We start from the raw sequence: 14,697 nt of genomic DNA, 5'->3' as shown, positions 1-14,697 counted from the left end.
TTTTTTTCGTCGAAGTTTATTCAATTTAAATAAGCAAAATATTATAATATCTTTCAAATATTGAATCAATTTTCTTCTTCTTATTTTTGGACTTAATATAAATATTTGTTTTATAAAAAAAAATATTGAACATACATATTTATCCGAAAATCGCTGAATAAATAATAAAAGAAACATTTTTTCATTGTAAAAGTATTAATTCTCAAAGAATAATACAGAACTGAGAAAACTGTAGGCTCATGTACTTACACAATATCCATTCAGCGTATTAAAAGTACCACTCAGGGGATTAGAACAAAAGGGCGGGTCTTGACCTCCCTAAACTAAAGGTACCTTACGTTTGCCCGGCTAATCTTGCCGACACGGTTTGTATATTTCACTGAGAACCGTTACCATTAATTCCCGTAATAGCTTCTTAATGTGCGTTTAAACTAACACCGTGTATTTGGGCATGTAATTAATTAGTTTCGGTTATGTTTCGCGTAGAATGGTTTTTTTTCAACTTAGGGAGGAAGTTGCCGCTTCTCGCGGGCCTTTTGGTCTTTGTGTAAAGGTCTGGTGTGTTCCCCGAAAACCCCGGAGCTTCCCAATACGTGCAAAGGGTAGCAATCCGGTGGTTATTAATGGGTAATAATCCCATATAACCGAAGCTTTTCCCTCATGAAGCTGAAATGCAGATTTCCCGCCCTTAATAAAAAATTGGGGAGGCAGGTTTGCTGAAAAAAGGGCAATGCTAAACATATTGTGTCCGTTCCTAGCCTAATAAATTAAAAGTTTTTAGACTTTTGCCTTCTCACAATATACTTTTAAATAATAAATAATGAAACAGCTTCGAAGCACGCATACCGCGGGATGCTATAGTATACCTAGTTGCTATCGAACGTGCGGTCGTATCGCATCATGACGTTTAAGAGGTAACTCTCTTGTATCCTGCACCTATTATAAATAATATAAAAAAATTAAATATCCCGACTTTCAATATTGTGTGTGTGTACTTTATTCTATTAGTCAAGCCCTTTCATTTGATGCCCATATTGAGGATAATCTGTCTCACACACACATGCGTATACACGGACACACACACTTACACGTACAAACTCAGCAAACAGACTGACACACACACTCACTTACTCACACACACACCCAAAGACTCGACATCGACAGCTCAATATTAAAATTACCTGCTTTAGTCATAACGCCCGCGTTATTGACTCCCCAAGAAAGGGGAACAAGTAAGTATGACGAATTTTTATCTTCTTTTTGTTTGTTTTTCTTTGTAACATTCATGTTTAGGTTCACTTTTTTTCGTTAATCTTATGCACTTTTCTGTTTTATTATTAGTAGGTAAATAGCGCATGTGTGTCGTAACATCTCATTAAGCTGGATACAATTTTAGTTGGATAACTCAACAATTATTTTACAATAGGGTTTATAACCTACAACTGGAAGCAATATTGTGAATACAATAGTAAGGTATAACAAAAGAAATTGATTTAGATACTATATTAAGTAGCTCTCGGAAAATGAAAAATAGTAGTGCTTTAGTCTCCATAATCCCTCGACGGAGACCTTATACAGTGGTTATTAGCGGTACGCCAGCGGAGAGATTATTTTCTTATTTCTACTTGGTTGGAAAATATTGCTCTTATAAAAGTTGGCATTAGCGCTGCCCGTATTTTTACAAGCTCTTATTTTAATTTACGTTCGTTATGTATTTACACAACCCACTTCATCCTACGTCTCGGTAGTTAAAAGTTAATCTTATATTGGCTAGTTGAATAACTTGCAGCAATCATTCGTACTTACCCGTGAAGTCTAACATAAGTATAAAAGTAGTGTGCATTTTTTAAACACATGTTAATTCATGCGATACTGAATCTTAAATGCCATCGGTGTGGGGTTCGGATGATAATGCATGATTATGGTACCATTAGATTGATCCGCTCAGGAGGTAAAAGGAAAGCACTGGTACTCTAACGACTTCTAGTAGGTACAATACAGTCTCTTCGGCAATTAATTTCCTTTCTACTGGCAGACGCTGTACTACTTTTTTTCTGTAGTCTATATATTAATTAATACGTGAAACAAAAACTTTATATCCCTTTTTAGGAAAATTGCGCGGACGGAGGAGAATAAAATTTCCCTCACAGTTTATACTGAGAACATTTTTTTTTAATTACGCATAATAAATACATTACATCAATAAAAAAACATTTCACATACTACCTCGTATTTGACACAATTTGACTTACTTTTTTAATCATTTTTTATTACTTGTTTGTAAAAATAGGCAATTAAACAGTGTCAGTGCCTTGGCACAATCTTTTATTATAGATAGTCGTTGGCAATAGAAACTTAATATAATGTTCACACTTATAATTTTAATTATATATTTTCGAATTTTGACCAGTGGTCAACAACTAGTTCTTATATAGAATACATAACGAACGTATGACGTCAAGCATGCCTGATAAGCAGTGATGAGATAAAGGTTAAAGCGCGCTCTCCTTAACAATGCCTATATTCACTCTTGTATAGAAACAGATTAACAGGGAACACAGACGTCGGGAGGGCGTTTAAATAAGTATGCCACGGCTAACGGCGACGTCTCGCAGTTCTGTGATAGAATGGTAGATTGAGGAACAATATTGTGATGTTCCTGAACACACTAACCGAGGTATATCCTGTAAAAAACTGATAAACACGCAACCTAGCGTCGGACCTTAGCTAATTAAAATAATTTACAAAGCTCGCAAACTATTGTACTCATAGCTATAACCTTATCTGTGAATAGTTTGAGCGTCACGCAGCCGTGGCTTAATTAAATTAAGCTAATGGATACGCTGAACGCGTCTTTGTCTATCTAACGTATTATGCCATGTGTAATCCGTCTTGTCATAGCTGACATATTCCAGAACACTATGTATGTATATGCCTGACGCACATCTCAGCCCACAAACCTAAATTATTAACGTACTAGTTCAGCCAGAGGCTTCGCTTGTTTATTTGTTACAATTTTTTTTTTCAGTTTGCTTCAGCCAACTAAAAGAAAAACATAAAATGCGATATGAAAATTAAAAAGATAATTAATGTAACAGCCTTAAGATACGATACATAAATATTTATAATAAGGAAACCTAAGAAAGGATATTTGGTGTCGCTTCAGGCCAAAAGGCTTGTGTTCGGCTAAATCTTTGCGACGCTCTTGATGTAATTTGGCACGTAGTTTACTTAGATGGACTTCGAATACTTTTTGTTCCGAAAAAGTTTCTGTGGGAATAATTTTGAAATATAGCTTTTGTTACCTGCGTACGTCTTAACAACTCAACAAATAGTGTTTTATATTGCATAGCGGAGACCGACTTAGGCATCTTTTACCCTAGGAGAATTAACGGAATTTACTTCAGCTAGTACAATATATGAGTGGGGATTGGGATTCGGCTGCGCCAGTAATGTTTTTCCTGATAGTTTATGTAATTTATAGTTATAATATCCGCTTTTCTTTTGTTCCAGGAAACAACCGAAAACATTCGCGTTCGACCACTGTTTCTTCTCTTTAGAACCCACGCTGCCCCATTTCGCCTCGCAAAAGACTGTGTTCGAATGTCTCGGCCGCGACATCCTAGACAATGCCTTCGAAGGATACAATGCGTGTATCTTCGCCTATGGACAGACAGGTCAGTTGATATGTACTGTTATTCTCTCATAATAATTACAGGGCAATAATATCTGGAATATGCGTAAAAACATGAGTTTTATATGATGAAGTTCTTTTGTTTGTAAGATTTACTAATGTTTAGATATACTTTGTAACAGCTCGTTGGGTTCAGCGACTAAATATTTAAGAAGTCAGTTTAAAACATATTTTTTTCTTCTCTCTTTATTGCACAGCTAACAAAAGGCGGACTTAATGCTAGAGCATTTGCCACTAAGTATAGCCAACCTTCGGACGTGCGAGATCAACAAGTATTAATGCGCGCAAAAAAAAACTTATATACCTACACAATATATGTACGTTGTCCCTTGTTCTAAATGATCGCCTATGGACTTCGAAAAGTTTGTTCATGCCGGAGTTCGAACTCGGTGCCCCTGAAATTGAAGCCGAAGCCTTGCTCACTATCACCGCTTAATTTAAAAGCTTGCTCATTAGAAAAACTAATACAATTAGTTCAATTCGTTTATTATGCGATCATCGGCATCATCATCACGTCGACCCACTAGCGGCCCACCACAGCGCACTCCCACAATGAGAAGGGGGCCGCAATCCACCACGCTGGCCCAGTGCGGATTGGTGGACTCCACACACCTTTGAGAACATTATACATAAGGCATCTCTCAGGAATGCAGGTTTCCTCACGATGTTCCTTCACCCCAGGTGATATTTTAATTACTTAAAACGCACCTAACTTAGAAAAGTTAGAGGTGCATGCTAGTATTCGAACTCGGCCCCCCCGAAAGTGATGTGAAAACCTACCCAATACGCTATCACCGCTTTTATTATATCATGCGATACCTTGTAGTTAATGAATAGTAGACGACGAAGGTATGTATATATAGGCTCGTATAAAAAAACATTTTTGATAAGATAAAGCGAATTTCACTGTCAGCATTTACAAAAGATACGAGTTTATTTTGCGGACCTGAACACACAGTGTTACGGCCGTCGCAAACTTGATACAATTCACGTTACCTTCAGGAAAAGAAATGGCAGCCTGCTTTTTTATTTCTTCATTTTTTCATAGGTACTTTTTGCTTGTTACAACGTTGTTTAATATGTTGTTTGGATATAATATACAGCGATTTTATCGAATGTTTCTTCTTTTTTTTCCATTTGACGACCCTTCGAATACTCCAATTGCTATTGGTATTACTAATAATTTTTTAAGAGATACCTTGGTTCCTTCAATATATCGTAATCAAATGTGAATTTGGGACTAATTTGAGTATACAAACAAAAATATTTCTCAAATAGCTTAATAGAAAACGGACTTCTGAGTGCATAAAAAAAAAGTATATGCCTACTACCGAATAGAGAGCGCGCTCCTTTTTTGATGTCGGTTAATATGAGCTAGCTTTTATGAAATTTACTCCCAGCACACTCACATATATATTTTATTATATATACATCTAGGCACTTGATTCTGTTATCTATGTTGTATTATGAAATAACCTTCTTCACTTCGTGCTTTCAAGCAAAGCAACATGACTTGTATAAGCTTGGCGTTGAATTCCCAGTCGATCAATCACTAATTGAGTGATAAATCCGGGTAAGTTGAAATGCTCCGGAACTATTCCAATAAAACCTACTGCTTGATCTGTGATCTAGTTCATTTTGCACCCACTTACTTCCCGGACTGACTCACGGGAGCAATAACCCTGTTTGCGGAGATTGCGGTCCCGGCTAACTTACGCCAAGGTATTGTGTAAGACTTGCCAAGTTTCTGATTAAAGAAAATGTATGGTGTGCCCGCGAACAGAATCTTGATAGATAGAAAATGTAGGTGACAGTGAAATACAAGAAATGTCGCACTTGAAAACGCTCGCAATAATTTTTCTTGTTCAAATTGAAATAATAGAATTTGTTTGACACATTTTTATTCGAGCACGGCGTAATTTAGGACGATATATGTATTACAAGTCTACTATTATATGAGAAGATGTCTCTGAGTAATTTTATTTTGTGATCTAAAGATTGGATTGCTTATTAATTTCGGGCCCTTACCAAGTTGACTCTCTATAACCACTTTAGAAATCATAAGAACATTCTCATTACGCATTTCTAAACGTTAATTTTATTGCCAATTTCCTTGGGTTAATAGAACCACAATATTTGTAGCGATCGCAATCGATGGTAGAAAGATTAGGTAGGAATTAGATGACATACTTCTGGTCCAGACACCGTCCTGAATTCATTCAATAGACAGGCAATTTAGCACTTGCTTACTTTGTTTACAATATGGAGAATAATTATGTTATATTACTATCTTTGTGATTTTGAAGTAGATATAATATTATGTTATTCGTTTAGTGAAATTGTGTGGTATTGAATGCATATTGGGTTGCAACTATACACATATCGTGTATAACTGAGCATTGGCTCACTGGAGCACAAATAGCAGTTAACATCAATAACTTCAAAATGTCAAGTGTGTTCTTTAGAAAGACTGCTATTCATGGTGGATCCTTAATTTTTGTACGCAATAATATAACATGTAAGGAGCGAAAAGATATAGTTAGTCTTTCTGTGGAGCGCATAATTGAACTGTCTTGTGTGGAGCTGGAGCGTTTTATAATAGTGTATGTGTACCATCCCCCCTCAGGTGATTTCAACCAATTCGAGGATGTAATGGAAGATGTCCTTAAGCGATTGTGTATGTCTACTAAAAATGTAATAGTATGCGGGGATTTCAATGTTGATATCTTATTACATAATACTACTACGACTAGGTTGTTAAACTTATTTAAATGCTTTAATTTGAATAATGCTTTCGATGAACCTACTAGAATCACAGCAACTTCAGCATCTTGTTTAGATAATATTTTTTTTAACTGTGATATCTTAGGTAAATCGATATTAAACAATTTAAGGTCAGATCATTGTGGCCAACAAATTACTGTTGTTGGTACAAATAGAAATAAACATATTGTTAAGTACAGGCCGATAACTCAGAGTAAACTGACGCGATTTGAAGGTGAAATATCAGCCAAAATTCCTGCTCTCTTTTTTGAAAACTGTCATCCCGACAATCTTTATCGTACGCTTTTCAATGAAATAGAAAGTGCATTTAATAAAGTATTTACTTTTAAATACATAGATTCTAATAAAAAAATGAGGTTTAGTGATTGGGCGACAATAGGCATTTACAAAAGCAGGGATAAGTTGTATGAGCTATATGATGAAAAACAATACAATCAGACTCCAACTTTCCTTGAATATGTAAAAAGTTACTCCAAAACATTTAAAAATGTTTGTAGACAAGCTAAGTCGCTATACATTAAAGATCGGATAGTAAAATCTGAAAACAAAATACAAACAACCTGGAAAATTGTTAATAATGAATCTGGGAAAACTAAATCTCGAGACGGAAATTTTGAATTAATTATTAATAATAATATGGTAACTACTGATACAGAAGTTGCTAGTACTTTTGAAAACTTTTTTCAGAATGTTCCTATTTTGTTAACAGATTCACTAAATTCCTCACCTACTGCAGCTCAGAATTTATTAAGAGGCAACATTAATGAGTGCAAAGTTTTATTTCATTTCAAACATATAGATGCATCGGATATCAGTAAAAACTTCAAGTTGTTAAAATTAAAAAAAACAGGTGATATATGGGGAATGTCGGTAAAGGTAATATCTCAAATTATTGACGTCATTGCTCCTCTTTTAGCCATAATTTTCAATGAATGTGTTGATTTAGGTACTTTCCCGAACCTAATGAAACATAGTAAACTCATTCCTCTATTTAAATCTGGTAATAAAAATGATATAAACAATTACAGACCTATCTCAATCTTACCAGCTCTTAGTAAGATATTTGAAAAAATTATATTAAATCAACTCTTATATCATTTTAATGTAAATAACTTACTACACCCTGAGCAGTATGGCTTCACTAAAGGTCGTAGCACAACGGACGCAGGCGCTAAACTTATAAAACATGTTTATGATGCCTGGGAATGTTCACAGAACGCCATGGGTGTTTTTTGTGATCTATCTAAAGCTTTCGATTGTGTTGATCATAAAACCTTGCTTCTTAAGCTAAGCCACTATGGTATCCAAAACGTTGCACTAAATTTGGTTGCCTCTTATCTCAGCAATAGAACCCAAAGAGTTTGCATAAATGATGCAAAGTCTCAGGGTTCAAATACCTCAATGGGTGTCCCACAAGGCTCGATTTTGGGTCCTTTTCTATTTTTAGTGTATATAAATGATCTACCGTACCATGTCAGTGGAACATGCGACATTGTATTGTTTGCAGATGATACATCTCTAATTTTTAAGACTGATAGGAGTAAAGATAACTCTGACGAAGTAAACCGTGTTATGTCGCATGTGTCGCACTGGTTTACAGTTAACAACTTACTTTTAAATGCAAAAAAAACAAAGTGTGTCGAATTTATCTTACCAAATGTAAAGAAAATTGATAAAAATATAATGATAAATGGTGAATCACTAAAAATAGAGACTTCCACAGTTTTTCTGGGCGTGACCTTGGATAATAAGCTACAGTGGGGTGCCCATATAGATTCACTAGCGGGTAAACTAAGCTCGGCTGCCTACGCAGTCAGAAAAATTAGACAGATTACTGACGTTGAAATAGCTAGGCTAGTTTATTTTGCGTACTTTCATAGTGTTATGTCCTATGGAATCTTGTTATGGGGTAAAGCAGCTGATATCGAAACTATATTTATATTGCAGAAAAGAGCTGTACGGTCAATATATAAACTTAAATCACGCGAATCCCTCCGTGAGAAGTTTAAAGAAATAGGCATACTTACTGTAGCTTCACAATATATTTATAACAATATAGTATTTGTAAGACAACATTTTAGTCTTTATAAACAAAAAGTGGACATAAACAGTCGACTTACAAGAAATGGTCATAAATTAGTGTCATCTGCATATCGTCTGCGTAAGGTACAGGGATCATTTGTGGGATTGAGTATACGCTTTTATAATATGATTCCTAAGGTGATTTTGGACCTGCCAATGCACAAGTTTAAAGAATTTGTTAAAACACATTTATTACAGCGAGGTTACTATACAATTGATGAATTTTTTAATGATAAGGTTGCTTGGAAGCATCCGGCTCCGCTTTCAGCTCTCACAAGATAGAAAAATGAATGTTAAAATACAAAATGTAAATTGTTGATGTTGGAAAAGAGCAACTGCTGAGTTTCTTGCCGGCTTCTTCTCGGTAGAATCTGCCTTCCGAACCGGTGGTAGAATCACTACAAACAGACAGACTTGACGTTTCAAAAGTGCTTATATTAGGCCTACTTGAAATAAATGAATTTTGAATTTTTGAATTTTTTGAATTTGAACTTTAACTAGAGATTACAAGGTCCTGGATTAAATTCGCGGATAGTGCAAAAGAATTGTGTCGTATTGGTTTTCTGTTTTAGAAAATTGTAGCACGTTAAGGTCTCTTAACCGTCTCGTTTAAGAGACGAGGGCTGTGCCCCGCAATCTGACGTTAAGACGATTAAAAGTTAAAACTGGCTAAACGTGGCTGCGCATTTTCCAAATGATTTATACCCGTTTCTCCGTTTGCTCCGGTAATTTTAGTCTTATTTATTGCAAACCAAGATAAATTCTTTCACTATAATAATAAAACATCGAATAAATAAGATATCCCAGAAAAAAAATCATATTTACAAGCTAAACTAAAACTACAGCTGTCATTTCTAAAAGTTTAAATTTTTCGTAACATTCGCTGAAGTTTAGTCGATAAATGCAATCAGATGTGGTTAGAGAGAGGATCAGGAAGTTAAGGAAGTAAATAACTCATTAAATCAAAAACCAATAATTGAACGTGGCTTAATAAAAGAGGCAGTTTTTAACCAAAAGCCAATAAATTTAAGTAAATGAAATTTGTATGAATAAAATATTTTTACGAATGCAGTAAATTTATTCTTATTTACTTATTGCTCACTTAGAGAAATATTTTTCCAATGTCGTTATGGGTACTTCTCGGAGCTCCTACTGAAAACCAAACATTAGAATAAATCAGGAGACTTCCCAAAAGTTGTAATCTACTATAAAATTACAGCTGTCATTTCGTATACGGCTAAATTTCCCGTAAGACCCATTAAAGCGTAGAAGAACTAATCTGAGGTGGTTTGAGAAAGTCAAGAAATAATTAAGTGAAGAACTACATAAATAAAAACAAATACTCCTATAAGCTTAAAAAGAGGTAGCTTTTGGTATTAAAAGACAACAGATAAATTGAAATGTATGAAATTTATATAGATAAAATATTTCTAGAAATTCACAAAGAAAATTTACTCTGAAATTAAGTATCGTTTGAGGTGTCCAGCTCTTTAGAAACAACTTATACTGAATAGATTAAGTTGTAAAAAAAACTTCGCTGAAGCCTTCTTCTTTTGCGAAGTTTCTTTACAACTTTGCTTTATATATTTTTTACTCGTTTTCATAAAATGCCTTAGAACTCGCTTTACTGAACGTGTATAATAAATAATGTTGAGTAAATGGAAATACTGCTTCGTCAGTTTAGCTATGGATAACGAGGTGTCGAGAGTTCAATTCCCGGGTCAGATATACAACTATAAGGTATTGTGTATCTTTGTCGCAAACATCTCAGAACCAACTCGGTGCTAAGAAATTGCTACTGTCCATCATTCCCATCCTGTAATAATAGTTATCCGCCCGCCCCGCTATCTAAATCAACCCTTATCTAATACTATTAGAGGAGAGATGTGCACTGTTTATCAGTTTTTTACGATACACCTCTGTGAGTGTGCTCAAAAACTTCACAATCATGTTCAGCATCATACCCACCTTAATGTGGTTGACATCCAGTGAGCTCATACGAAGCGTTTTTCATCCGCTTTTCTGATATGAGCTGTTACGTTAGGGAACACTCGGTGTTACCTGCCACACATTACAAGGATAGAGTGAGTAGGTATTTTCTAGGCAAACGCTCCCCAATATAGACCACATACCTAATTGCTTAATATCAGACAAAAGTCGTCAAGCGCAAGCATAAAAAAACCATACCATATTGTTTACGTATTCAACAGAATTATCAATGTAAATGCTTATATAACACAGACGCCGTTCCCAAAACTCGCTCATTGTTTACATATTTTGCACAACTATTTGCCTTTGTAAAAAGAGCACAAAGAGTTATCCCATCTTTTTGTTTCGCAAATCAATTCCGCACCCTTCAACGCGTACCCCGCTCGTGTCAACCCATCACACTTTTGTGTTTACGTGAGGGAATTTTTAATAACGCCCCAACTCTCTCTGGCGAACGTTGACGGCTGAACGAAAAAGCTTTGTTTTCTGTACTGTACCCAAAACATATTGTACAACGCATATAATATTACAAGTAGGTACAACTGGCTCTCCGACACCAAAATCAATGCCTTGTAAACATTAAAATGCCTGCCTTGTTGGTCAAGTGGTTGGCTATGGATAACGAGGTCTTAAGTTCGATGATTTAGAAGTAATTAATGAATGAATTTATGAATATACTTTTATTGTACACCACATAATCATACAGAAAAATTGTAAAATAAATAAATTTAACACAATATTTACTAATAGTATATAATTTAGCGGCCTTATCGCTACATAGCGATCTCTTCCAGGCAACCAATGGCGTAAAACACAGCACAAGAAGAGAGGTAGGTAGTGCATATAAATATACAAATATATACCTATATACATTAAAATATAATATACTAGCTGTTGCCCGCAACTCCGTTTGCCTTTGATTTTGTTTTTTGATGTGGCATTCAATTTAGTTATAGTTCTAATAAAAAATTAAAGTATTCAGTATCGCTAAGCCGTAAATGAGGGGTTTGCTGATGTCCGCTGAGAAGTTCTGTCCTCTATCTCCAACCACATTCATCAGATCCACACAAAGATTGGGCCAAATTATACACGTATTATAACCTCTATAGTACAAATATAATTATTTAAATCTACGCTGTGAGTCACAGTCAATCTGATATTAATTCATGCTCCCGTGGGAGCTAGAGAGTCAAAAAGTATATAAGTAGTTTGCCGTTCGAACGACTAGATGAAAGTAACGTATATCCAGTATAACATTAAACGCATTAATGAATTTTATTTTCATAGATTTAGTTAGCGGGAAAAATGAAAGCTTCCCATAAGGGCCAACCTAAAGCAAATTAAGTATTAATTGTTTAAAAAAAGTGCAATAAATTAACGCAACGGGTGACGCGGTTGTTCACTCAGTTGGATACTGAAGGAAACTGAAAATGTGCGCTGACCAATGCTGCCTATTTACAGCAAAATACTGTGTTTGTGGCTATTTGCCATATTTTAAATTGATGAAGTTTGCCCTAAATGTCGATTAATTTTGTTAAATTTATAATTCTCTCAGACTCAAAAAGTGCACTACAACATTTGGCTCGCTGTACCTCGTCTATACTAGGAACACCAATAGCCTATACTATTCTAGATCTCCTACTTAGTTTACAAAAACATAAAAAATATATCGTTATACAGTGGATTCCATCACACATTGGTATTGAGGGCAACGAGAAAGTTGATGCCCATGCAAAACAAGCTTGCAGCGAGGGAATTGTAATTAATGTTCCACCTTTTTTACACAAATTACTTTTATTTAATAAGAAAACGGTGCAAATCATAGCTTTTCGTCTTCGCTCCGGACACATTCCACTAAACAGATTTGCGTTTATGCTCAGAAGGAGTACTTCTCCCAATTGTCCAGACTGTGGTGTTAGGGAAGATGTATCACATTCTGATGGAATGTGTCCGTAACGAGATTCAGAATATAATGTTTGCTGATGTTAACATAAGCTTGTCAGACCCCTATTCTTAGGCCGCGAAATATTTATATAATAGATTTAAGATTAATGTAGGTAGAATAAGCTAGTTTGTAAGGTAGTAATTGTAGGCCCACAAGAGCTACATAGTCACTTTAGTGACTCAGCTCTTTAAAAGAGATTTAAAAAAAAAAATGAGATATGTATTTTATCCTCCTTTAACACAAAGGGAATTAGAAATATAGAACATGCAAATAGCAAGGTGTGGGAAAAGACGCGGATAGAGATTGTTAAAATATAGCTTAAGAGTAAATCACAGTTTTAAGTACAATTGAAGTCAGTTAAACAATTCAGTAGCGCGAAGCTTAATTACTTCCCCTTCCGACTTCATTATTTTCTTCGTTCAATTGTAGGAGGCTTTTGAAATTGTATAGAATTTATCTTATTACCAAAGAAAGAAAATATACTCGATGAACGCCTTATTAAAGTTGAATTAGTCTGGCCGGTGGTCCTTGTTTTGAGATACCATTATATACACCGTGTTAATCCGAAATATTACTTCATAGGCTTTAGAGGCACATTATTTACTTTAATAATTATAAACATTGGTCATGTATTATTTTTGTAACATCATAACATTGTTTTTTTTTTTTAACTTAATTTACAAAAGGTTGAACCAATTCATGTAATAAAAAAAATTATTATTGAAATAATAACAGATTTGTATGACATCCAGAAAGTACATTTAGGTACCTTCTTTGAAATAAAATATTTGATTTGATTTGATTTGATTTGATTTACTGTCGACGAACGAAACGCTAATAGTTCTAAAGAAGTAAACCACTGCTGCGTAGTTTTTACTGAAGAAATCAAGTGACTCCTGTCACTTTTTAAATCTATTATAAGGTATACTATACGCTACGCGACGTATAATCCCGTCGCGTAGCGTAGGTACTATACGCGTGACGGTATTTTATCTTCAATAGGGTTGTCATAAGTAAAGACATATAATAATTTGAATTAGTTTGTATGGAATAATAAAAATCCTTCTTTTTATTCAAATGCTTTTACAGGGTGATTCCTCATAAAATACACTTATGCACCTTCGTAATTCGGTTACACGTTTTATATACAAACAGTTTCCCCTATAAACAATTTCATTTTCCGCAATCAGGTTCACCGGTTCACCGGACCTTTAAGGAAAAACAGCTGTGCAACATTTTATGTTTATAATTTGATATATTCCCTGACATCACAAAACTTATTAACTCAAAACTTAAACTAACTTAGCTATTTTGTTTTTCGCAGTCTCCATCTCATGAAGATTCTTCAGTATTTGAGCTTAACATGCGTATTTTGTAAGAATAAGTAAATTATAAATGAGATGGTACGAAATTGCCGGATTTACAAAGTTTATTGTGACATGGACTTTCGCAAAGTACCGCGAGCTTTAATCCATCATCGTTATCAACCCATTTGCGGCCCAATACAGGGCACAAGTCTCCTGTAAAAATCAGAAGGGCTTAGGCTGTAGTCCTCCACGCTGATCGAGTGCTGATTGGTAGACTTCACAGTCCTTTGAGGTCATTAGGGAGAACTATAAGGCATGCAGGTATCCTCACCATATTTTTTTACCATTACAGCAAATGATACTTAATTGCTTAAAAAAATCAAAAATTCAAATTTCCAAAATGTTTTGTTCATGGAGACCTTATCACACGCACTTATGTAGCGTTCATACATTTAACATGTAACACTAATGTTAGTGATGGTTTAAAAACGCACGTAACTCCTAAAGCTAGAGGTGCGTGCCGGGAATCGAACCTATACGGAAGCCGAGATATAAACCAGTAGGCTCTCACAATACACTAGGTTTTAATCTAATAGGTTATAATTTTTTTTCAGTATTTAGTGTAAATGTTTCGATTGAATGCGGATCTTAAAAAATCACTTGTGTTTTGGGCGTATACGTATATTTTGATCCCATCTACGCCCATCACGGTCAGATATGATCGCAGTCAGTACTAACGAAGCTTAATTCAGCTCAGCTCAATGTTCTAGTTCTTATGTTGTGATAAGTAAACAAAGCCTTATTTAGACTGCCGAATATGCAAAATATTTTTAGCTGATAAAAATAGTCGCTTTAAGTTGCCTCTTAGACGTTGAAAACATCGCTCGTAGTATAAT

At 34.9% G+C, this 14,697-nt stretch overlaps 1 protein-coding gene across 8 annotated transcripts in view; it reads left to right on the top strand.

Annotated features, from left to right (window-relative positions):
• Positions 1–14,697, top strand: part of LOC120628746 (kinesin-like protein KIF13B) — a 208,163-nt gene that overhangs the window by 88,087 nt on the left and 105,379 nt on the right. For all 8 annotated transcript variants that reach the window (XM_039897376.1, XM_039897360.1, XM_039897404.1 and 5 more), the window contains exon 3: positions 3,514–3,677. In XM_039897376.1, the coding sequence (XP_039753310.1) occupies positions 3,514–3,677 (164 nt within the window). The remainder of the gene's footprint in view (positions 1–3,513; positions 3,678–14,697) is intronic.

Source organism: Pararge aegeria, chromosome 2 (genome assembly GCF_905163445.1).
Source record: "Pararge aegeria chromosome 2, ilParAegt1.1, whole genome shotgun sequence".
Classification (NCBI taxonomy): domain Eukaryota; kingdom Metazoa; phylum Arthropoda; class Insecta; order Lepidoptera; family Nymphalidae; genus Pararge; species Pararge aegeria.
The sequence above is the reverse complement of the archived record's forward strand: the minus strand, read 5'-3'. Positions and strand labels throughout refer to the sequence as shown.